This window comes from Anser brachyrhynchus (assembly GCF_964034855.1).
Source record: "Anser brachyrhynchus genome assembly, chromosome: 4".
Lineage (NCBI taxonomy): Eukaryota > Metazoa > Chordata > Aves > Anseriformes > Anatidae > Anser > Anser brachyrhynchus.
In genome coordinates, this window is record NC_137698.1 from 51,987,991 (window position 1) to 52,012,931 (window position 24,941).

General features: G+C 44.8%; 3 protein-coding genes across 14 annotated transcripts in view; 1 reads left to right on the forward strand and 2 right to left on the reverse strand.

Moving 5' to 3' along the window:
* The window catches only part of FRYL (FRY like transcription coactivator), a 171,636-nt gene extending 155,957 nt beyond the window's left edge, over positions 1-15,679 (forward strand). For 9 of the 12 annotated variants that reach the window (XM_080589906.1, XM_080589917.1, XM_080589907.1 and 6 more), the window contains 6 exons: positions 2,587-2,685; positions 7,105-7,173; positions 10,617-10,634; positions 11,537-11,647; positions 13,022-13,218; positions 13,592-15,679. In XM_080589906.1, the coding sequence (XP_080446032.1) occupies positions 2,587-2,685; positions 7,105-7,173; positions 10,617-10,634; positions 11,537-11,647; positions 13,022-13,218; positions 13,592-13,850 (753 nt within the window). In that variant the 3' untranslated portion in view covers positions 13,851-15,679. The remainder of the gene's footprint in view (positions 1-2,586; positions 2,686-7,104; positions 7,174-10,616; positions 10,635-11,536; positions 11,648-13,021; positions 13,219-13,591) is intronic. The other 3 variants (XM_080589908.1, XM_080589913.1, XM_080589914.1) reach the window with 1 other exon arrangement.
* A 2,856-nt stretch (positions 15,680-18,535) lies between these two features.
* Positions 18,536-21,020, reverse strand: ZAR1 (zygote arrest 1). The gene is made up of 4 exons (XM_080589926.1): positions 20,199-21,020; positions 20,029-20,121; positions 19,883-19,957; positions 18,536-19,810 (listed from the first exon to the last, which is right to left on the reverse strand). The coding sequence occupies exons 1-4, from the start codon at positions 20,994-20,996 to the stop codon at positions 19,667-19,669; spliced, it is 1,110 nt and encodes a 369-aa protein (XP_080446052.1). The 5' UTR covers positions 20,997-21,020; the 3' UTR covers positions 18,536-19,666.
* Positions 21,021-21,170: 150 nt separating this feature from the next.
* SLC10A4 (solute carrier family 10 member 4) lies at positions 21,171-23,467 on the reverse strand. Its single transcript, XM_080589927.1, has 3 exons — positions 22,964-23,467; positions 22,591-22,801; positions 21,171-22,085 (listed from the first exon to the last, which is right to left on the reverse strand). The coding sequence occupies exons 1-3, from the start codon at positions 23,314-23,316 to the stop codon at positions 21,570-21,572; spliced, it is 1,080 nt and encodes a 359-aa protein (XP_080446053.1). The 5' UTR covers positions 23,317-23,467; the 3' UTR covers positions 21,171-21,569.
* Between the last annotated feature and the right edge of the window lie 1,474 nt (positions 23,468-24,941).

Here is a 24,941-nt window from a genome sequence, read left to right on the forward strand (position 1 = left end):
ATGTGAGAAATCAGCTCAAAGTTTTGGGGCAGTCAAAACAAAACAACAGAACTGCTAGTGTAATTAAGAAAAGAGACAGCAAAACAAAATGCATCATTAAGCTAATGTACATATGCCTGATAGCCCTACATCCTGAATGTTTTGGGTAGTTCTTGTCCAGTGCTCCCAAATAATACACTGTTGAACTGGAAATGGTTTCAAGAAAAATCAGGATTATGAGATGTGTGGAGTGGCTTCCATATAAGGAAGACATGAGTATGTAGGCTAAGATTTTTCAGCCATTTAGGAGATAATGTTAGCTGTACATAAATGTTTATATAGCTTTCTTATTTGATGTTGAAGGGGATCAAATTAGAAAACACAGAAAACCAAAGAGAGGTGGTTCTTCATAACCAACATGCGAAACCCCATGCTTCTTTATAGCATAGTGTTCATGTTTTCAAAAAGCAACTAAACAAAATCATGAAAGAAATAGCCCTGAGTAGGTTTTTGAATACATAGAGCAACGCGGTGTTCGAGGCTAAGAAAGCATTCTGGAACATGAGCAAATTGTTCACTACATATTTGCCCTGTTTCGCCCTTCCTTAAGCAGCTGCTATTAAATGCTGTCAGATAGGAGGCTGAGGTAGATTGATCTTTGGCCTGACTCAGTGTGAGGCTCTTCTCTTGACCTGCTTTTTTCCTTGTTGCTAAGGGGCATCTCTGCTCTTTTGCTCTTGCTTTGGAATATGGGGACTAAAAGAGCATGATAAGGACAGTGCATTTCAGGGGAACCATGCATAATGTGTTTAAACTTATGCCACTTTAAAAGCAGTATAAATGAACCAAAAGAGAAATTTTATTTTGGATAAGAAGACATAACAAGAGCTATACCAGTGCATATTTAGAACAGCATGGGTGTGTACATATACATATATTTATATATGTATATATAATGCTACACATAAAAGAATATATACATATATAGACGTATACACAAGTGTGTGATGGTTTTACTCTGCTGGGCAGCTGAACTCCACCACAAATGCTCTCTCACTTCCCCTCCCCAAAGGAAAAAGGGGAGAAAATAGGATGGTAAGGGCTAAAGCATTGAGGTAAGGACAGGGAGACCACTCACCAATTATCATTATGGGCAAAACAGACTCAGCATAGGGAGGTTAATATAATTTTTAACCTATCACTAGTGGGCTAGAACAGTGAGAAATTAAAAGCAAACTAAAAACACCTTACCCCCAACCACCCTCTTCTACCTCCTCCCCCCTGAGAGGTGCAGGGGAATGGGGAATGGGGGCTGTGGTCAGTCCCTGATGCTTCGTCTCGCCACTCCTTCAGCGTCACTCCCTGCCCTTGCTTCACATGGGGTCCCTCCCAGGGGATGCCGTCCTTCCCGAACTGAGCCTGCGGGGGCTGCCCGCAGGCAGCAGCTCTTCAAGAACTGCTCCCACACGGCTCCGTACCACAGGGTCCATCCCCCAGGAGCAAACTGCTCCAGCACGGGTCCCCCACGGGCGGCAGCTCCCCCCAGACCCCCTGCTCCTGCGTGGGCTCCTCTCCACGGGCTGCAGCTCCGGCCCGGGGCCTGCTCCTGCGGGGGCTCTCCATGGGCCGCAGCCTCCTCCAGGCCACATCCACCTGCTCCACCGGGGGCTCCTTTCTTAATGTGCTCCCCAAGGGGCCCACCCAGTGTCACTTGCTGGCTCGTCTCTGGCCAGCAGTGGGGTTCCTTTTGGAGCTGGCTGGAGCTGGCTTTGATCTGATGTGGGGCAGCTGCAGCTCCCCTGTTGCCTCCCTGCTCCCAACCCTTTGCCACATAAACCCAATACAAAGTGGGTTGACTTTAGAGTACACGTGTATTTACACACGTTCACTCACAACATTCACAGTGTTGTTACACTGGCAAATATTACCGTATAGATAAATCTTCCCTTTCCAAATAATGTAATCAACTTGTTTATCAGAATAATTCTCACTAAGAAAGAATGGCTAATCTGAAATAACGTTGATGCACAAATCTTTGGTTTTGTGATATCTACTCATGCATGAAACCTCAAAGCACTGGTTCAGGAGTGATTTTCTCACTCCTGAGATTTTGAAACCATATTGGAAATAGGAAAATTCATCAGTGGTAGAAAGTTCCTCAAATATCCAACAGTTTTTGCTTTGACAGTTCCTGGCTTGTAGAGACCAAAGGCTGTGCTGGTGGTATAGTTGGCATATTGAGAAGGGGAAGTAAATCTCACTGGATGCTCCTTAGGTTGCTACAGGAGAAATCCAGCAATGTATTTTTCTTGTGGCAGACTATCTTATTTATACTGTCTGTGTGTCTGAAAGATATTATTCTTTTTGAAAAAGCTAGAAACCCCTTTGAAATCTCTCATTCAGTTTTTGACTAGGTAATGCCCTTATTTTGGGGTCAAAACAGTTCACTGCTTGAGCTGATCCAGCACTAAATCAGTGTGTACCTAACTGATTTTAATTTGATTGCTTTTTCCAAGTGTGGCCTTGAAATTTCGTATTGTACAATTATTTAAATTTTGGACTACGTAGATTATAATCAGATGCTATCTGACTGATTTTATCTTTCAGCTAATGTCTTGTGGCCTGCTAGAAACATTGAAGTTCAGCGTTCTAGAGCTCCAAGAACACTTAGATACCTATAATGTCAAAAGAGAGGCTGCAGAACAGGTGGGTCTGTTTTGTATTTCAAACCAAAAAACACTAGAACATATTCATCAAGAAATTGTTCCAGGTCTTTATCCCTCAACACAGATACCTCAAGTAAACTGTATAAAATCTGAATTAAAATCCTGTTTCCTTTTCTCACTACTATTCTGTGTATAACCTGAACCTGTTTTTTTTTTTTCTTGTTACATGTGACTTGGTTTTGTTGCATGTAATTCTGGAATTGACTTTGAATATATAACATTGTATAAACATGCTAGAATTGGGAAAAAGGATTAATATTTAACATGAATATATATATTTTTTTTCTTATGAAAGTACCAGCTTTCTTGATTAGTCTGGCAGAGTGGTATTCACCTCCAGGTTAAGACATATATAGATAGTTATCTTTATGCGAATTAAGTGGCTTAACACCCATGGTATTCAAGGATCAAGTCAATACAGTAAAAGAAACCAAGAGAACAATGTATTTTATCCTAATGTAGATATCAACTTGCTGCTCAGCTGAGGTCTTTAGACAACTTTTTATTGACTGGATCTCCACTGACTGTAATGGGGGCTTAACAAGCAACATCAGGTCTCTCATCCTGGAACTGGATGCAATTTAGACTGGCATTTATATAATTAATTAGAAAAACACGTTTAGTTTTCAAGGTATATGTTAGTGGTAGTATTTTTTGTGCAAAGAAACAAAAATTTTAAAAGTTTAAAATTTCTGTAGCAACAGTATATGTATTTCTTTTTCTGAACCTTTGTGTGAAGTTTAGGAAGGAAATCAATAACTTCAGAAAACTGAAACAGATAAGATTTATATTTCAAGAAACAGCAGAAAACACGGATCTACAATCTGTTTTGCAGGTTACAGAGAGAGAATATATGAGGCTTTTGCTGTAGAGAGAAAATGATCCTTAGGAAAGTTAAACATGCATTTGAAGGAATTTATTACTGATGCCAGCAGCCTATCAGGCAGTGACAGTGGCCACACAGGCAAGTCTGAGTGATGCAGAACAGAACCAGAATTCAAGCCATGGCATCTTGGCTGAGCTGTGTTTTGCAGGTGGTTCCCTGTTTCTTGATTGCACTGAGTTTATTAAGAAGCTACAGCCTGTGCCTTGTAAAGTTTGCTGACAGCTGATCTGTTGACTAGAAAAGCCATCTACTTTTTCTGTGGAAATGTAGTTTCCTTAAAACCAAGGCTAAAGCATGCCACACAGTATTGTGTTAATAGAGATGAACTGCTTTTAGGACCCAAGCCAGTATTTCTGCAAAAGAGATGCTGCATTTTTTGCCCTGCTATGTAGCAATAACAATTTGTTTGGAGACTTAATTCATGAGGTCTAATATAATGAGCTATGTTTTGCCATTTAGGCTTGATCAGAAACAAAGCCCTCATCCAATGACCAAGATTACCTTATTCCATATAATATTTAATGTTCGACAACCTCCAGCGCGTAAGTCCTGTAACAAAGCCATATATTTCTTTGCTCATTTTAGAGAGCCCAACCGAGGCTAACTGATTTGCCCCATAGTCAGACAGGAAAGTTGAGGCAGAGTAAATAGAGAGGAAGTCAGGTGCCAACAGTGGCCTTCCAGACATTGAGGAGTTCAGCTTGTACATACTCCTCATTTAGCCTATGGTTTGTCTTAGCAATAAGAAATATTCTTGTTTTGTTCATTTGTCTCAAAGGGTGATGAGTTAAAATTGTTTCTCTTTTAGATGGCTATGAATTCACTCAACTTATTTTTAACTAGTTTTGCTCTGCAGTGTGTCATACAGATATAAATCCGTGCTGGATATTATGAGCTTGTTTACATTTTATTTTACTTTGGATATCAGTTTGGTGGCCTCTGTCATTATGTCATAGTGAAAGAATGTTTTATTTTCTGTAGTGAAACTGTCAGAAGGGTGTCTCGTAATGTTTCTGTAGTCAGCTTGTCTTCTGCCACAGTATTTGTGAATGACTGGAGCAGGAAAAAGGTTTCTCTGGATCAAAGGAGTTGTGAAATAGCTGAGAGCATTTTGCCAGGTTTTATTTTTCTTTAATCATTCACAAATAGAAAGAAGAAGTACCATGGAGGAGGATTTATTTCTTTAGTGCTTAATCCTCAATTTTTGTGTGTATTATATAATATATATAGACTGAGCGTCCTCCAGAGCTAATTCTCAGATGCTTCACTTGTTTTCTTACTCTATCCTATTGAACAGAATATAGGGAATGATTGAAAGAGACATTCTCAAGTCATATTTTTTTCTTGTAATTTCAACCAATTGTGACACACATCCTGTTCAATCTGAAAGTATTAAGGCAAAATACATAATGAATTTGTTGCAGATCCTCATTTTTTTCTTAGAAACATGCAGAAAATGATCACACTAAATTGGTTGGGACATTGTCTAATCAGGTAAATACAAATTAACAAACATTTAAATAAATAAAATTCACATCTAGTATCCTCTAGGATTGACCACTGGAAAAATCTTTACATTAACCTTAATGAAAAATTGTTACTTAAAAATTGCCATAATAGGCACTGTTTGTCACTATCAGTGCCGTGTACAGTATTGGCATTCCCATTCATGTGAATCAAATTCAAAACAGTAAGAGGCTTGGGCTGCAGTCGCTTGAAACTCTTATCTCTGCACTGAGATAAGAAACATATCTGTAATACAGGATTTGGGGGGATGTCTGCCTTAGGGGTAATCTGGCAGACCAACCTATGCTATGACCAAGAGGAATCACAAACTTCGCTATCTTATATTTTTCACCCTACACCTTTGTAGGAGATACCTGAGGAAAAACAGATTGGTGTAAAGCAAGCATATAAAGAAGATTATTTTGTCACACGATCTATTTTTGCTCCTAAACAGAAAGCGTAGGTCTTTCTGCAGTGCTGAACATACATTCTTTGCAAAAATAATAACAAATGAATTTTGTCACCTTTCTGGTGGCTATTCTGTTCCCTGGCAGGGAAGCTGCTTTTGACTTGTATATTAGGGATCAAGATACTAAATCAGATAAGTAGAAAATACAAGGTTAGGTATCATAAAATTCTAGGCATAGCCTTTACTGAGTCTGGTATTAAGATTTTAAAAAATCTTAAAAGGGCAGGGTGTGAAAGCAACTACTAGCTTCCCTGTTTTTGTTGCAGTTGTTCCAGTGCAAACCTCTTCCATTATTACCGATGAATGCTGTCAGATAAAAAGAAAAATGAGGTCTGCTGTGTACGTCAGTATCCATGTCACTAATTGAAGCTGACACCACAGTGTTTAGAGAATTCCATTTCTCGTCTTGATAAGCACACAGGCCTGGTTAATTCACTAAGTAACCTTTATTAAATTGAGCAGATGGTAAATCACATTTTTCTTTTTCTTGCATCAGACAGAGGTTAGAAAAAGGTCACTAAGATTTCCTGTGAGACTTACGATAGAAAGCACATGGTATGCTGAATTATTCTTTCTTGGATGTATAGAGCCCGTTCTTCATTTCAGAAGATAATCTGCACTTTATCTCGACATGACGTGTTACTATTTCACTAATGCCCAAATTACCTCATGCTTGCTGCTGTTTTCACTGTACAGAAGAATATGCTGAGCAGTCTGTAGATGAGATGACAAGGTCACATTGTCCAAGAAGAACATATCTGATCCCGCAGATGCTTTATATTAACACTTTTAAATTTCTGTGGTTGTTCAAAGCTAGAAGAAGAGATTATCCACTGAAATTAATAATACTTGTTGTGCACTATAGGAATTGGAGGTGAATACAGCCCTGTACTTACGGAAGAGGGTGAAATCTGTGTTCGCATTGTGTAATGTGAGAATGCTTCATCTCCCTGGCTTGTGTAAACCAGAGGCAATGCTAAACTCCCACTGAAGGATTTGCTTTTTTCATTCCATCTAGTAAACCTGCACTTGCTTCTAGTTACACAACAGAACTGTATTTCCTGCTGTTGCTAAAATAGTCCAAAGAAATACAACAGGCTTACTCTTACTCCGTAATTTGAATCAGTGGTATATTTTAAACACCGGGAAGTCATGTTGGTGCAAACCTTGTGCAGCAAGTAAAGAGAAAATAGGAACTCACTTAATGAATGCCATTTTTCTGCCCCCCTTCTCCATGTTTCCGTATAACAATACTCAAATTTAATCACAAATTATATTGAAGTGTGCTATCCCCATCTGGGATAATGAAGGTGCATGAAATTTGCAACAGAAAGGATGCAACAAAAACTGCACCGTGATACATCAGGGTGGAAATCAATAGTGGAAACAACATTGGTGAACAATTGTTTTCATATCACAATTTCTTACATAGTCTGAGAATATCCAAGACTTACTGAAGTGTCTGAAGCAGTTTTACCACAGTCTTCTGTTTGTTTTATTTCAGAAGACATTTAATCTTTTTGTTTGTTTTTTTGCAGTGGCTAGATGACTGCAAAAGAACATTTGGTACTGATGATGGTATTCATGGCACTAATACGGATGCCCAGGTAGGTGCATCTCATTTATCTCATTTGTGAGTCTGTGGATATGAGATTTTAAAACATACTTATATCTGTTGCACAAAACCCCCAACATTTTCAGAGAGATTAAAATTGTATGAAAAGCTTTTCATTTCAGTTATCATACTATCTTTTGGAAACTCAGGTTCTTCTGAAGTAGTGGTCTAATAAAATGGGCTCTTTTTAATAAAAGCTGGCGACCAGTCTTCAGTTCTAGGCTTAATAACACTGAGTAGATAAGCAGACTAGATACCATCTGTGTACCAGCAAGTCCACTTTTATGCAGCTGTTTCTAGAAGAAAAAAGATTAGCTTTCTGCTTACAAGCTCAGATAAATTGTCTAGCCAAAAACCTCTACTGAATTTAATATAATTAGTACTATATAAATATGTATGACCTTTCTGGAGCTGTTGTTTGGGTGGAAAGGAACAAGGAATAAAGTAGCAGGATCGCAAAAATTTCATGAAACATTTTTGTCAACACAACATTTTGTCGTCTAGCAGGTGAAGTGACCTGTTACTATTAGCTTGGTATTTTGTATGTATTTGCATGACATCATCTATGTTTAACATTACTAATTGCTATAATAAGTGACAGCTTTTCCCCAAACGGACCAGGACTTTTTTGTTTAAACAATAGCTGCATAATGTTGACAATGTAAATTAAAAAAAAAAGCAGATCCAAAACCTGCCATTAGTATGTACAAGGAATCTGCCATTTAGAGTCCTGTAATAAGAACAGTGAAACATGTAAGAAAGTAGAATTGCAGATAGCAGGCTAGCTCACATTTTCACAACGACACCTTGACAAAAATCCCAACTTCAGGCTAAGGAAGGAAAAATTTTACTCCTTCTGTTCAGTCAAGCTTACTTATTGATACAGTCAGTTACATTTCTGCTGCTGAAAATGTGGTGTTCAGCAACAGAAATTTCCACTGTATACGTGAACTGCTTCTTTCATACAGTTTTCATTTAGTCTCATATATATTTATATAAACAAAATTATTTGCATTTTTAGAGTAATTAAATGTGTGATAATGTAGTGATGATTGTTATATCACATCAAAATTACATGTTTTTAAAATGTTTTATGTGGCTAAGCATAAGTAATAAAGCAAAATAATTACTCACAAGCTAGCTACCACTTGCAAGGGTTTTTGCTTTGCAAAAATCATATTTGGTATATTTTACACTTGTTTTATGTCTTCATATACTGGCTGGCACATGTTTATAAATATGTAACAATGCTCAGTATTACAAAACAGTACATGTTCTATATTTTGATTTAAAAAACAACATTTATGTGTTTCAGTCTGTGTATTCAGTTATATGTATTTCAGTTCAGAATTGCTTATATTGGCTCTGTTATAAACTGTTACAACATTGCCATGAAGTTAAATATTACTATTCCCACTATATAGTGAGACAAAACAAGAAAGGGAGGGAAAGCCACACGCAGGCTGTCATTTAGCTCGTACAGAAAGAATGCAGCAGTCAGTGAGGAAGTTTTATTCGTTCCTCCCCAATTCGGCCGTGTTTAAAGACAGCCTCAGAAAAGGTGCTGTGTGACCAGTTCTTACTGATTATTTGTGGGGACCTGCTTTGTTGGTTTTTTGGTTTTGTTTTGTTCTGTTTTGGATTTGTTCTTTGGTTGTTTTGTTTTGTTTTGTTTCAGTCCTAGCCTACAAGGCACGCTGACAATTTTTTCTTTATGTGCTCCTTGCACTGCAGGTTCATTTAAAACCATTTTAACTTATAGTATCCATTGAGGAAGTTGAGTCCTGTTATTCTGCTTCATAAACATATACTCCTTTAGTAATAAATTTATACACAACAATTTTACAGTGCCTTCATGGAGATAGAGAAGTTACCAAGTGTAAGCGCATTGTTTCAAAAGTGTTTGTAAATGGAGCGTGGGGCTGCTAAGTCTATCCAGTCAACCAGTTAATGCTAAAAAAATTTAAATGTTGTCTGGCTCAGAAAAAAAAGGGCTGCAGGGCTGCTTCATTCAACACGCATTTTTCATTCACTAACAACATAAGGTTTTATTCCTAATTTTTACCACTGTGGTAAATACAGCTAAGAATAGTGAGGTGAACTCTGTTCTGGCTCATGTATTACCAGCAGTCTTGCAAGTAAACCTAATTATAGAATTTTTGCTATTAGTACGTACATGGAAGCCTGAAAGAATGCATCTGGACTCAGGCTACACTGTTCTTACAGGACTGGCAGGTAGAAAAATCAGATTATTTGACAACTGGTCAAGTATTATGTGAAAGTCACTGAAGCAGCATAATGCTATTCCTAAGGAAAAATCTCTCTTGAATTTTTAGAATAATTGTCAGTGTGATTGGGGGAGGCTTATTTATGGCTTACAGCAGTATTGAGACTTGGCTTGAAGAACACTGGGACTTAATGACTAATTATTAAACAAATGGACCCTGTCATTCCTCAAAGTCTGACTCTCTGTGCTCCATTGGAATAAGTAATAAAATCCTTGTCGACTTTGGCAGTTCAAGATCATATCTCTTTGCAGTGTTCAGTGCCTCAGAAGTTTTTGCTTATATAATTGCACTACGTGTATGATAGCACAGAATACAGAACAAAAATACACGTTTATAGTTTATTAAGTACACTATAAAACTATTATACATGTAGTATATAGTTATGTGCTTAATAAAGCTTATCTGCTTCTGCCTGTTGGAATCAGTTATTAGTTGTATCTTCATACACGTGTGACCATTGTACATGGCATAAATGCCATCAATATGCTTAGTGCGGTACAAAGCACAGAAGTTAATTTCCTGTCCCTAGCCTGAGGAATATGTTTTCTGATGTTTTCTCTCCCTGTCTCTCTTTCCCAAACATTTTTCTGAAATTGCTTGTAAAACCAAGTGCAATTAAGCCACGAAACTGTCACAATGAGGTGTTGAGGATAAAGTTTAGCAAAATGAAGAATTTTCTAATCTAAAATCTTAAAAACAAGAAAAAAAAGTTCAGAATTCAAATTAACATTGCATCTCAAATTTTAAAAAGCGTTATCTAAGCTTAAACTGTAGTGCTACAGAACAAGTAACAAGACAGATATCCAGACCTGAATATCCTTGCTTTTGATTTCTTAATTTTTATACGTTTTAAGATTATACACTATGTAAAGACTCAGGAAGGGTTGTAAGGTGAAGTATGTTACTCCTGTTGTGGGACAACAAAGCCAGTGTTAATCTATTGTTAGTTACAGGAGCAAGTGCTTAGTAATTTCACTTCAGTCTGTTATTTTTTTTTTGTTAAGGGTATATTTGGAGCGTGTTACTTGTATTTCATCCTCCATTTTGCCTGGGACATCTTTTACCCTAATTAAAATGATTTCCTACACTAATTCTTGATCTTTTTTCTTCCTTTGTGTTTTTGTGACCTGCTCATCTTCTTGCTTAGCAAATGGAAATTCTAGCAGTAAGTGATGGTTCTTGATTTATCAAATACTTAACCATGCCAGTCAACCAACTGGTCTCCATCTGTCTCGTCCATTTGTGACATAGTGATGTCTTGTCATAGACTATTACAAAAATGCTGTGTGCTTCAATTTTGCATAACCTAACGCATTGAACTGTTGGTTCTTTGTAGATAATAGGATCCTGTAGTTAGTAGAACCTTAGAGATGGTTATTCCATTAGAATTAGCTTTTATGTCTGTATGTAAAGCAGTATTAACAGTCTGCACCTCCACTAGTTTTAGATGCGTAAAAATGGAAGCAAGACTGTGCTGTTTTGTTTCCTTAAAATATATCATTGTATTTTCTAAAACAGAAACAGAGCTATGTTTCACAAAGGAAACATTATTCTTACATCCAAGAATGGAAATATTTCCCTCTTATTCCATCAGGCAGGTGTAAGCTAAAGACCAGGTTATACATATCTTAGTAGTGGTTATGAAAGATTGCATACTTAGAGATGACAACTACTTCTTTTGGATATTCTTGAATTTATAGCAGTAAAAATTCAACAATAGAAGTAAGGGATGTATGTATGATATTCTGTCTTGGAACATGACATTTTAAAGTGCCTCTTGAATCACTTTTTTGTTCCTTTTTGGAAATGTGACTACTTATTAAAAAGTGAACTTTTAACCTGTGTGAGAGAGGCTACCTATAAATCTAGAACTGGATGAAGCTTTCATCTGCTTTTCATTAGCTTCTTGCTACATTAGCTTGCAAATCTTCTTGGCATTTTCTTCAGTAACCAAATAACTACTTTTAATTTGCACATTCTATACTGAAGTCGTCATTTATTGCTTCTTGTATTGGATTGCAGGTGTTTTGCACTTCCTGAATATAATAACGTTGTTTACATTTGTAGGAGCTGGAGTTGTGTCGGAGGCTATATAAATTGCATTTCCAGTTGCTGCTTCTGTTCCAAGCCTACTGCAAACTTATCAGCCAAGTAAACACAATCAAAAAAGAAGCAGAGGTAAGGCAAATCACGCCATTTAGCTACTTATTGTTGACATTTCAAAGCCAAACCATTTAAAATACTTTGGTAATGTGTTCGTCAGCAGGACATCTTTTTAGGGTGAACTGAAGGAGGGTACCAGCTGTTTTATAAGCCATTAACAAAAGATTTAAGTAGAACCTGCAAGAATTTTCTGAGACGTTCAATTATCTGTGTTGATTTTTGTACAACCTGAAAGCTCTTAAATAGACGGGAATGCAGGGAGTCCAGGACTTTAAATATTTCACTAGCACTCCTGGTGTATTCTAATCAAGCTGCAATCAAGGTACATCAAATTCAATCAACAGATTGAATCTGTGATGAAGCCCCTTTCCATCACCCCAGTGGTTCCTGTTACAAACACAGTAACTTACTACCGATTGCATAAGTGCATCGCATCAGCCACCATTCAGTTTCACTGCAACCTTAGTCCCCCAACCTACATGTACTTAGTAATGCATCCTGGACGTCTTGGGCTTGATTTTTAGGTGTACTAACTTTAGAAGTGAAATGCGTCATTCAGCTGTGCACACGTGGTACATATGTGACGATAATCAGGTTAATCTGACTGAGTTATGCTGCTGTTAATGTCTTTTCACATTCTGCCCTGGAACTGTAATGCAATAAAGAGGTAGCATTTTAAAAAAAAAATGTCTTGCTTGATGTAGTAGGGAGGAAAACAAAAAATAGGGCTGGAAGTCTTTGGTTTAGGAGTACATTAGGAAAAAAAAATATGCATGTTCTTCACTTAGATCTCCAGATTCTTGTAGAGGCTGCAAATAAGTCAGTTCATTTTGTGTGGAGAACGTTATGGAAGGTCAGCATCACCTCACTTCCATTTCTTGCCTGAGTTTCCAAGTCAGCTGTAAATCATATTCTGAGTATGCCCTTGTCTTTTACTCATACATTGGAACTAAAGCCAAAGATACTATTATATACATTGGCTGCATTACAGTTACTCTGCTGGGCTACTAGTCTTCCAGATTTTTCCTCCATGTCTAGGTCGTCCTTGTAATAACACAATTTCTGTTGTACTTTCCAAAGTGTTTAATTCTTCATGTCAATTTAATCGTCATTAAGTGATGTGAGGAGAAAAATGTATTTTTTAAAACAAATTTTAAAAGGACAAAGATGGAAACTTCATCAAGGAAAGCATGAATACCTGGCATAAATACGTGGGTCGTTAAACTAGCTGTATTCTTAAACAACTGAAGCAAATATTTGGATTTACTTCTTCTGCATCTCATTTAGGATTGCAACACGGAGGAAAAACATACGTTTCTGATCTGCTGAAAGTTAATTTGGCTAAAAATGTAATTGAACTAGAAAAGCTCACTCTTGCATTTGTTTTAGGTCATAAACATGTCTGAAGAACTTGCTGTCCTGGAGACCTGTCTGAAAGAGGCTGAGTCTGCATCTGACAGTGGCATCGAAGAAATTGAAATTGCAGAGGCTTCCCAAGCTAGCACAGAAACAGCAATTCACTCTCTCATTGAAACCCTGAGAAGCAAGGAGTTTGTGTCAGCTGTAGCACAGGTCAAGGCTTTCAGGTAAATGCGTAAGGATTTTGCTTTCTGGCCTGATTTTGCTAATGGACCTTTTTAATTTAAAGATAGGGATGGGCACTATTCCAATTTTTTTCAGCTCTTGCTAGATGTTCTTACTGAAAGGACAAGAACAGTTGATTCATGACTGTTCATTACTTCTTCATATACATTTTGTGATTTTAAAAAGGCAATTCTAGTAATATTCGTTCTTCAGAATTTGTCTTTGAGAAAAACGATACTGTTAACTACTAGGACTCTACAGAAGAAACGTTCCTCTTGTGTTTTAATGTCTTCTGTTCAGATGTCTGTTTTAAGAACTCTTAAATATTTAAATACTTCATTTTTTAATGTTTAAATACAAATTGTGTGTTCACAGATCCATTTGGCCCCATGACATCTTTGGCAGTTCTGAAGATGACCCAATCCAAACACTGTTGCACATATATTTCCGTCATCAGACACTTGGTCAAACTGGTAGCTTTGCAGTAGTAGGCTCCAACCAAGATATGTCAGAGGCCAGCTCAAAGCTGATGGAACTTAATCTAGAAATTCGAGAGTCTCTACGCATGGTGCAATCCTATCGGCTTCTAGGGAAAATCAAACCAGGAGTAAACCTTGTGAGCACTGGATTCTGAACAGCTGTCATTTAGAAAAGAACTGATATTGAGGACACTTCGAACTATTATCGAGCACCTTTCATTTAAAAAAAAAGAAGAAAGAATGAAAAAATAAGTTACCTTCCAGCAATCCTGAAAAATGACAGTTTCATCACAGGAAGAAATTGTTTCATCAGAAGTAAAAATCTAAAAATTGAAGTTAACATCTTACTTGACTGCTCTTTCTATGCGGTAGCTGTGTGGCAGTAGTATTTTTTTTTAATTAAATATATGTATAAAAACTACATGAAAGGAAAAGGGCTTAAATGTAATGCATACCTATGCATTATTTTCTGTTGTAACAGAACTATAAATGGTGTTTGCAGTAACAGCCTCTAAAGGTTGAACCAATGCCGCAGGTGGGATGAGGCTAAAATCAAGGCTGGTTTATTTTGGCTGAAGACCTGCAATGCTTCCTGGCTTTCCAGCAGCAGTAGATATAATCATCAACTAATACCTATTGAGACACTTTGCAATGTCATGAAGAATGTGCGGTCAAACATGAGTAGGATGACTTCTGACTGCAAAAACCGTTGACTTCTCAATGTTTTATTTGCATTTGTTGTCTGTAACAAGGAAATGATGTGTGTGAGTTGGAATGTATGGCTATGTGACAGTTGTTTTTTGAAGGTATGGATGATTGTTAAATAAGGTCTCAGAGCATGCTTAAAAGAGCTGCAAGATTATTTTTGAAGAAATTTTATTTTATTAGATCTAATCCTCATAGTGTGTAAATGTTAGGACATTTAATAATATTTTAAACTGGGATTTCCCAGTGTTTCTAAAAGAAATAATATATCTGTTAACTTTATTGGAATGCTGCTCAGTTCTCTGATCAGTGCTTATGTTACAAATATTGATAACAACTAACCAAAAAGTAGCTGCCTGCAGAGACTTTAAAATGTATATTAAAGATATATGCTGCCCATCAGCAATTCTCATTAGAAGTTAACTTATTTTATTCTGTACATATTCTAGAAACTGTATAGTGCAAAAACAGTATTTTTCTTGTAAATTTGTGCAATGCACTGTTAAGACAGTAGGTGTATAAAGCTATGAGGGGAAGGGGAAGAAATTCTCCCTGTTGGTAGTCACATACATGACTTGCAGTCTGAGCAGTCTGCAGGGTTCAAAGAATTTGAATGCACATACATGCATCTTCATGACTCAACTTAAGCCTAAGGAATTGGGACTATATAGAAAAAAAGACTGACTACCAAACCATGCAAACAGGCAATATACTCATAGTTCAGTGTCAAAGTCTGTAGCATAAAACAAACTGGATTCTGTTGAAACCAATAGCATTTTGTAAAAAAAATAAAAATAAAACAAAAAAATAAAGAATGTAGTCCCACAATTCCTGTGATTTGAAAGGAACACCCAGTATTTTTATATACATCTCTTACCCACTGTGATTTTTTTAATGGGCTCTAATTCCAGAGTTTAGAATGTAGAATTGAAATTCTTAGCTCTGCCTTTTTGGGGGAATTGGACCCCACTAGAAATGTAATTATGCTGAAACACATTAATTGAAGGCACTGTGCACGCTGTTGGACTGCTGACAGTAGTTGTTATCCTAACAAGCTCTGTAACTGGTCAAGGCACATCCATAATCACTGTATTTTTTTTCCCCAACCCTGATAAAATTGAATTATTTTGATGGTTTTGTGGTACTGTAGATGGTGTTCTTAATTATTAAATAAGTATTTACAGGGGGATAAGTAGTTTTATTTAGTGGTGCATTACACTTTTATTTACATCATCTTTTACCAGCTTTTTTTTGTAAAAATAAAAGACATTGTATCTATCATCTTGTGTATTTTTACAAGCTAGAAGTACATACCATACTTTTAGGAGTGCTTAAGTACTTACCTAAACACTGACTACGGAGGACTGGGAGCCCCAAACTCATCTTTTTCCTCATGTCCTGTCAATGCAATAGCATTTTCCTAGACATCTTCTGAGGACATTAGGTTTTGTAAGGCAACTTAAACCTGAATTTCTATATGTAATTCCTTATACATCTTCCTTGCTTTATAATGGCTAGTAGAAATGGGACCTGCCCTGTGGAACAGAAATCATGGTACCTTATCATCTGGATATTCCTTCTTTCACAGAAGTTTAAGAACTATTTCCAAACTTCCACTGCACAGCTTGTTCTGTACAGAGTCCTGTCCTTTGCTATTAGCTGCTCACAAGCCTCTTCATCAGGAAAGCATTAAGCCAGGTTGAACGCTGTTCTTGCTGGTTGCCACTTCTCCAAAATTACTCACTCTTGACTAGGACATAAGCTGTCACCCTGCATTGCCTGGTGCCAAGTATCACAGAATCACTAAGGGTGGAAAAGACCTCCAAGATCACCTGGTCCAACCACCCCCCTACCACCACTATCACCCACCAAACCATGTCCCTAAGCACCACGCCCAACCTTTCCTTGAACACCCCCAGGGACGGTGACCACCACCTCCCTGGGCAGCCCGTCCCAATGCCTGGCTGCTCTTTCTGAGAAGAAATGTCTCAGAATTTCCAACCTAAACCTCCCCATGCACAACTTGAGGCCATTCCCTCTAGTCCTATCACTAGTTATCTGTGAGAAGAGGCCGACCCCAGCTCCCCACATCTTCCTTGCAATAAGGGCTCCCCTGAGCCTCCTCTTCTCCAGACTAAACAACCCCAGCTCCCTCAGCCGCTCCTCACAGGACTTGTGTTCCAGGCCCTTCACCAACTTTGTAGCCCTTCTCTGGGCACACTCCAGGGCCTTGATGTCCTTCTTGTAGTCAGGGGCCCAGAACTGAACACAGTACTCGAGGTGCAGCCTCACCAGAGCAGAGTACAGGGGGATGATCACCCCCCTGGTCCTGCTGGCTACACTATGCCTGACAAGCCAGGATGCTACTGGCCTTCTTGGCCACCTGGGCACACTGCCAGCTCATGTTCAGCCAAGCATTAACCAACACCCCCAGATCCTTCCCTCCACACAGCTTCCCAGCCACTCCACCCCAAGCAAGGTATGTGCTAGGCCTCTCAATAGTAAAGGCTGTCTAAAACCAAGCAAGATGTCAGACATCTGTAATATGTGCTGAATACAGCACTGATAGAGCTAATGTCTGCAAAGACTCTTCATGAAGAAGCCGTACAGGGCAAGTTCAAGATATCTTTGAAGAACTGACAACTCTGTTCCTTCCTGCTTTGCATAATCACGAAGGTCACAATCAGCTTTCCTTCTTTCTGCTGAATCTAGGAACCAGTGCCCATAACACAGCATCTGCTGTCAAGGACATGATAGAGCAGTAAAGCAGAATAGGGTACGGAATTGTTACTGTGGCATCAAGTAAAAGCACTGAATATATTTATGTAAGAGGAATGGCAGTCAGAGCTACTGCTGCATTAAGGAATGCCACGGCATGAAGGAAAGCTTGTTTAATATCCCTGCCCACTGCACTCCCACTCCTCCAAGGCCCAAGACCTCACAACAGGTGAAGGCCGGGCCAGCCCTCAGCCAGCTGCTTGAACACTGCTAAAGCTCACCTGCAGCTCTGACCAGCTGCACCTGCTCCTCCTCCAGCTATACACCTTCAAACAGCAGCAACTGCTGCTAGAGACTGCCATTCTGAGGCATGCTCAGCTCCACTCCGGGCTGTTACTGATAATCAGAGGAGTCGGCCTGTTCACAGCAAGTAACCTCAAAGCAACGCTTGTGAGGATATCTGTACAAGTAGGAAGTGCTCAACTGCTCCTATTTCTGTTAGCTGCCATAACATTTCGTACTGACACGGCACAAAACGATTTCTCAAAGTCATTACCACAGTGAACACTCGTAACAGTCAGTCTCACACACTTCATCAGGAAAAACTGCAGCTCTTAGAGTGGAGGCAAACAGGAAAATATATGAACATCCCTTGAGGGAAATATGCTCAGGGAAAGACCAAAAAAAAGCAGCCCAGATCACCATTACTACTGGGAGATGAGGTAGCCTGTGGGTAGGTGGCTGCAGAGCGCAGACCTGCCTCTGCGTCCAGTACTGGAGCTGCAGGCAGGATTAAGGCACCCATCTACTTTCCAAGCTGAACATGGCAAGGACGGAACCTAAAGTCTTCCAGTGAGCTGGTAAAGCAAGGATAATTCCTTTGCGATAGTGGGGAAAGTGCTTCAAGGGGAAGCATGAGGTGAAACAGCTCCTGCTCTGGGGTTGGTGGGTCTGCTACTCGTTCCCAGAATGCGTTAGGCTGCTGTAGCAAGTAGCGAAGCAAGAATAAGATTACAATGCAATAAATCATCGGTGATTCATTATACCTTACTGCAAAACATTTGAATGCCAGAACTATGAGAAACTACTGCAGTAAGTTCAAGGGACATGTTAAAATAAAGCAGGAATTGACAGCAAGAGGAGTTCTGTTCCAGATGAGCTACAGAATTAACCCTGTCCCTCTAAATGGACACTCCTGGGTGCACAGGACAACATGTGCCTACCCTGCCATACAAGTTTCCTTAAGAGAAGCAGCTACTGCAGCTGTTAACAGGCTGCTTCCCCATTTTTCTCTTTAGCAAGGGGGGGATCACGCAAGCCAGGTGCAGACACAGGTCTGTTTGTTGGAGAATTCAGTCTTTCCCAAGAGAAGTTACCTTAAAGAGTTCTCCAAGAGGCTTAGGCCAGCATAATGCTTAATTTCGAAGTTAACAGCTTTATTAGCATTCTCAGGAAAGTACATGTTCCATCAGTTTACCCAGCTCCTTAGCTATGAGGCAGAGGGTGTAGGTTTTTAACCAATTCATGAGTCTGTTCAGGTGGCAGTTCTCTGGTGCCAGTCAGCTTGTAACGCTGCTGCCTCCCTGCTGAGGCCACTGCCCTTGACAGCAAAAACAGGCTTTGGACACTGCTGGTTCTGCCTTCACTATACCAAGAGCTCCCAGCTCCAAGCCCAGTCCCAGCAGGGTGCAGGGGTTTGGTCCTTTCCTGATGGAAGGCAGCAAAACCACCTCTAGATCTACTAAGTGTAAGCCACCAAGTGCACAGCTCTTTCTTTGTGTGTCATCTGCAGGTACAGAAGGAAGCCAGGCAGATGCAGTGCCAAACTTTTGAGCCTGTGAAGGGTCACTTCTCCTGACAACCCCGTGGAAGTAAAGATGTGTAATCTATTTACCAGAAGTCTGTAACACCATTGACTCCCTTCCCCAGGGCTTTGTGAAAGCTGTCCCTGAAGATGCATCAGGACCACCACAAGCATTTTTGGCGCTAGTCTACAACACAAGACCACCAGCTGAACCAGGCACAAACTAGCTGTGCCAGCAGAACCAGCCTAGCTCTCACAGAGCACTTCTCTCAATCATTATCTGGAGACGAACAGCAAGTACAGGAGACTTACTACATGGAGTACCAGTGTGCCCAGTAAGTGAATACAACTGGGCATTTTGTTCATGAGTGATGCTCTACTGCCTACTGTAAGTGTTGTTTTGATGTTCAAATGGTTGAACTTCAAGTGCAGGAGGAGTAACATCCTTTCCCATCTGACATTCTACAAGGTGCTACCATCAAGACAGTGATGCCAAAACCATCACTAGTTTGCAAAACATTAGTTGTAGGCTCTTTCCTGATGCAAGTTATGGAAGTTGCAACCCTCTGAGCTGGGCACAAACCCACCCGATCACCTGAGAGTGCTTTGCAATACTTTTAATCACATGCTTTCCCAGCTACACCTCGCTAAGTACCTTCAAACAGTAACAGCAACAACAAAAAACCTCTGCTCTACTTGCAGTCTTGTAGAAGAGTCCCGAAACCAACGCAACCCCCCATCCCCTCAGATAATGTACTTGAAGCTGAAGGTGCTGTCGCAGGAGAGGCGTTTCCCCTTGCACCTCCCGCAGAGGTCCTGGCGGTGGGGCCTCTTGGGGTCCACGTGGCGCAGCTTCACGGGGCAGGTGCACCTCGTCTGCTTGCAGCTCTGCGGGGCGAGGCAGCGGTCGGTGGCTGTGACCCCGAGCGCGTCGGGGCGAGGCGGGGGGACGCCCCTTACCTGGCAGGTGATGTCCTCCACGCGGTACGGGTTGTAGGACTTCTGGCAGGTCCGGCAGAACTGACGGAAATAGACCTGCGGGGCAGGCACGGGGTCAGCGTGGGGGGCGGCTGCGGGGCGATGGGGGGGCCCTGGGCCGAACTTACCTTGTTGGTGCCCTGCACGCACCAGACGTAGGCGCTCTCCCAGCGGATGTTGCAGTCCTTGCAGTGGTAGTAGCCGTACTTCTGCTCCAGGAACTGCCGGGGACAGCAGTTATCGGGGGGGGGCCGTCCCGGACCCGCTCCGCTCCGCTCCCCGCCCCGCCGCCCCTCACCTGGAAGCGCAGCCGGGTCTTGCCCGGGGCCGCCTCCCGCTTCTGGGGGGCTGCCGGCGGCTCCGCCCGCGCCTCCTGCTCCTTCTCCTTCTTCTCCTCCTCCCGGCTCCCCTCCGGCCCCGGGGCGGCGGCCGGGCGCTGCCCCAGCGGCTCGGCCTCGGCCTTGGCCTCGCCCTCGGGGGGCTTCTCCCAGCTGGCCCGCACGGCGGCCGCCTCCGCCTCCCGCTGCTGCTTCTCGGCCGCCTCCTCCCCGACGGCCGGGGGCTCCTGCTCGGGCTCCTCGAGGAAGGCGGTGAGCCTGCGGGACGCCATGGGCGAGTACACGGCGATGGTGCGGGGGAAGCGCACGGCGCGGGTGCTGGTGGTGGCGGGGCTGCCCTGCTCCTGCTCCGCGTACCGCTCCGCATCCTGCTCCAGGTCCTGCTCCGGATCCGCTTCGCGGAGCCTGGCGGCGGGGCCGGCCCGGCGGCGCAGCAGCGTGCGGGGCCCCAGGGAGCACTGCACCGAGGCGTCCTGCCGCGGGTTCACCTGGACGCCCACCTCCTTGGTGTTGGCCTTGCGGAGCCGCGGCGTCAGGTTGGGGTTCACCTGCGACAGGATGGCCTTCAGCTGCGCCCGCTGGTAGTTGTCGAAGTACTCGGCCGCCGCCGCCGCCGCCTCCCCGTAGGCCGAGAAGTAGCCGCCCCCCCTGGGCCGCCAGCCGCCCGCAGCCCCCGCCTTGCCCTTGGGCTGCGGGTAGCGGTACGAGTACGGCGGGTAGGCGGCGTACAGGTAGCTCTCCATCGCCTCCTCCGACATCGCGCCGGGCACACCGCTGCCCTGGGGGCCTTAAATACCCCCGGGGCGGGGCACGGCCCCCCCCCCGCCCCCGACGGCGCCCGCCCCGCCGCCTCCTCCCGGCCCCGGCCCTCCCGGAGGGGTCCCGGGGCCGTGCAGCCCTCCCTGCCCGAGCCCCCCGCGGGATGAAGCAGCGGGGACCACGTTTGGCTCAGCTCGGCCGTGTATTTGCGGGGGGGACAAGGAGCGCGGCGGTGTTACAGCGGGGGGAGGCACGGGGGTACACGCGTGCAAGGTGCTTCGCCCACCCGCCCGCCCTGCTGCTGCGTCGCGTCGACTCCTCCGAAACGCCGGGCTCCTTCCTCGCACCGCTCCTGCTGCGCTCGGGTGGACGGGGGCCTCCTTGCACGAAGACGTACGGTCATCGGGATGCGTCGCAATGGTACTTTTTCCTTTTTTTTTCTTCATTTTTTCGTAATTTTTATACACGTTTGAGGAAACACAATGGCAACACACACACACACATCACCTCATACGATGGGAGCAGCTGGAACAGCGGTGGGCCCGGCCCCAGGCGTCACCGCGGTGTCGTGCCTAAAGCGCGGTCTGCATTGTCTCCACTGGAACCGAGCCGTGCTCCTCCACGGTCACCGTGCCGTACGAGGTGTCAGCCACCTCCTCTTCTTTCAGCTTCTTGTAGGAAATATCCGTGTCTTCCTCTTCGCCGAGCGCCTCTTGTTTGTAGCTGTCTCTCCCGTACATCTTGTACGCCAGCACAAAGAGTCCCGCTTCTGCCGACTGAAACAGCGCGTACAGCAAGGGAAACATGTACATGCTCCCTATGAGCTGCGGGGGGAAGGTGAGTTTTAGGATGGCCGTGCAGAGCTGGACGTTTTGGCACCCTGTTTCCAACGAGACCGTTCTCCTGCAGTGCGGGGGCATTTTAAAGATGGTGGCTAAGCCGTATCCCAAGGCGTACCCCGCCAGAGGCATCAGCACCGCGATGGCGTAGACGGATGCAGGAATGTGTGCCATCAGGTCTGGTCCCAGCATGGTCCCCGTCAGGATGAACAGGATCACCAGAGTCACCAAGAGGGACCACAGGGAGATCTGGCACAGACACAGACATTGACAAATGACACAGGGGTTATTAGTTTAAAAGCAACTAGAGGCTTGACAGAGAGTGAATTGCAGAGGGTGGCTGTGCTGCTGTTTCTGTTTGCTCCTTGCCCAGGAGTTTGGAGGTCTTTGCTCTTATCCCAGGAAGGGAAGGGGCTGAAATTGCCCCTGACCATTTTCCTTCAGGGTGATTTGATGCAAAATCAGAGCAGTGGGCTTGTGCTGCCCGTTCCTTTCACCGCAAGGCCATTTTGCCCTCATGGTCTGGGGAAGCGTGGCTGTGCCTGCGGTGGGGTTCCCCAGCCCCGGGTGCAGCGGGGACAGGGGGCAGCCTCTCCTCGGGAGCTGAGCCTGCACCCCCTGCCCTTCCCCTGGCTTTCCCTCTCACCTCCACCACTACCTTCCACCACAGCCCCCCCCCGGGGTGCCTCCCCGTCCCCGGGATGCCCCCCCGGGCAGCCTCCCCCCCGGGCCGCCCCGTCGGAGCCGTCCCTACCTTAACCAGCAGGTCGGCGGCGCGGGGGTGCCGGTAGCGGACGAGCACCCCCAGGCCGATGGGCAGCAGGGTGCTGCCCAGCGTCAGGCTCACCGCCCCCAGGGGCAGCAGCTGCACCAGCGTCGTGTTGATCCAGTGGCGGCTGTACACCCAGAGGCACAGGGGCATCAGGAACAGGGCCAGCAGCGTGGACGAGGCGGTCATGATAATACTGCGAGCGAAAGAGACGCCGGATCACCGCCGGATCACCGCGGATCACCGCCGGATCACCTCCCCCCCCCCCCCCCCCCCCCCGGGGTATTTCAAGACAGGGGCAGGGGGCTCGGCAGAGCAGCCGAGCCGTGCCGTGCTGTACCCGTGCCCCGACGCCTACCTGAGGTTCATGTCCCCGTCGACGAGCACCGACATGAGGTTGGAGAGGTTTCCCCCGGGGCAGCAGCCGCACAGCAGCACGGCCACGGCCGCCACCTCGTCCAGGGCGAAGAGGAGGGCGAGGAGGAAGGCCAGCAGCGGCATGGCCACGAACTGCCCCAGCAGCGCCAGCAGCACCCCCACGGGCCGCCGCAGCTGCTGGCCCAGCTGCCCCAGCTCCACGGCGCAGCCCAGCCCCAGCATGGTCACGCACAGCGCCAGCCCCACCAGCACGCTCAAGCCCTGGCTCAGGGAGCGGTCCCCGAGCGCCCCGTCGGCCCCGGCCGCCGCCGGGGGCTGCTCCGAGCCGGCCATGGGCGCCCCGACGAGCCCCGGGGGGGAGCAGAGCGGGCGCTCAGAGCGGGGCGGCGGCCGGAGCCCGCATCCCGCCTCGGCTCGGCTCGGCTCGGCTCTGCTGCCCGCCGCCTGCCGCCGGTGTCGCCGTGCCCACGGGGGGCCGGGCCGGGCCCCCCCCGGCGGGGGCGGCGTCTCTCGGCGCGGCCCCGACGGCAGCGCCCCGCGGCCAGCACCGCCCCCCGGCCCCGCGGCGCGGAGGGGCCGCGGCTGGGGGGGCTCCGCAGCACCCCCCTGACCCCCCCACAGAAGAGGCTGCTGTACGCAGGCGGGATCCCAGGGGGGTTGGGGAGGGGCGAGTGGCCGGACCCTGGCACCCCAAAGCGATCTGAGAGGGGGTACAGTGCAGGCGGGTATAAAATCGTGCCTAAAGTGGACGTGTTTCTACAGCCTCATACCCTAATTTAATAATTGTGCCTTCCTCAGTCCTTCAAAAGCAAAAACATTGCAGCACCAGCATGGGAAGCGAGGCTGGAGGCCGGTGTGCAGGAGCCTCCCCCCCACAGGCTGTGCATCCCTGACGCTTACCCCGCACCCTGGCACCGTCTTTTCTTCTTTGCCCCAGCAATGTAGAGGGGTCACCGCCACGCTGCCACATTACCACTCCCGGGTGCGACTGGCTGGCAAGTCATGCCTAAGGACAAAACCACAGGGAATGGCAAATTTGCCAAAACGATGCCAGTTTAATATTGTTCCGTCCGTGTTTGTTTCCTTGTCATTAGCTTAAGGAGAGCACAAGGAAGATGAGTCATTGGAGCCAAACGGCCAAATAGGATCCAGCCTGCTTCAGTTCATTCATATTTCGGGCTCCGTGCTGCTAGCTGAGGGGAGCACAGGGTCAGGGCGGCTTTCAGAGCCAACAGCAGCCTTTGGACTTAGTTTTCAGGTCCAAAAGTGTTTGTGGTGTATGAAGCGTGCTTTGTGAAGTGTTACCACTACTGTTCTTATCTCGTCCTTCACATAGCCAACATTTGGCTCCACCGCATGTAGTTCAGTTGCGTATCGCACCGTCCCCGTGCCATAGTGCCCACGCCATTTCCCTGCTGCTGGAGCAGAGGATCACGGCACGCGACCCGGAGCTGTGCTGGCTGCATGGGGTACAAAGGCGGCAGCTGATCCAGCAGGTGTGAAGGGCCCAAACCCGCCCTCCCATGTTATCTGCCAGCAGCACTCCCCGGGCTGCCCGCCGGAGCAGCTCTGTTCACAGGAAGATAGTTTTATGTCACAACATGCGACATGTCATGGTGGCAGGAGGAGGTCACCAGGCCCCAGGAACCCAGCTGATGTGCCTCACTGATTGTCAGCCCCGTGGGTCCCGGCACCCTGGATGGCACCTCGCGTATTTTCACATTGGGAGCGTGGAGTGAAGAAATGTTATGTCTGGCGCTGAGCATGGTTATTGTCTCTGTAATTCGCTGCGGGCTTTCATGATATGTCATCGTTACGGTACAGTCTGGAGCCTGGAGTGGTATTAAGTCGTTCTGCAGCATCTGGCTGCGAGGCAGCCGGCTCGCGCGTAGTGCACGCCGCAGCGTACCTAAATCAATGGGTAATTACTTCTCTGTTTTCTTTTGTGGAGAGCGGGA

Bases quoted from the DNA above. Each gene is read 5' to 3' on its own strand.
- ZAR1 (XM_080589926.1), bottom strand. From the start codon at position 20,996: ATGTCGGAGGAGGCGATGGAGAGCTACCTGTACGCCGCCTACCCGCCG. The intron at 20,122-20,198 runs GTGAGGGGCGGC...TGTCCCCGGCAG, and splicing joins AGACCCGGCTGCGCTTCCAG to TTCCTGGAGCAGAAGTACGG. The intron at 19,958-20,028 runs GTAAGTTCGGCC...CCTGCCCCGCAG, and splicing joins GCGTGCAGGGCACCAACAAG to GTCTATTTCCGTCAGTTCTG.
- SLC10A4 (XM_080589927.1), bottom strand. From the start codon at position 23,316: ATGGCCGGCTCGGAGCAGCCCCCGGCGGCGGCCGGGGCCGACGGGGCG. The intron at 22,802-22,963 runs GTAGGCGTCGGG...TTTCGCTCGCAG, and splicing joins GACGGGGACATGAACCTCAG to TATTATCATGACCGCCTCGT. The intron at 22,086-22,590 runs GTAGGGACGGCT...TGTCTGTGCCAG, and splicing joins CCGCCGACCTGCTGGTTAAG to ATCTCCCTGTGGTCCCTCTT.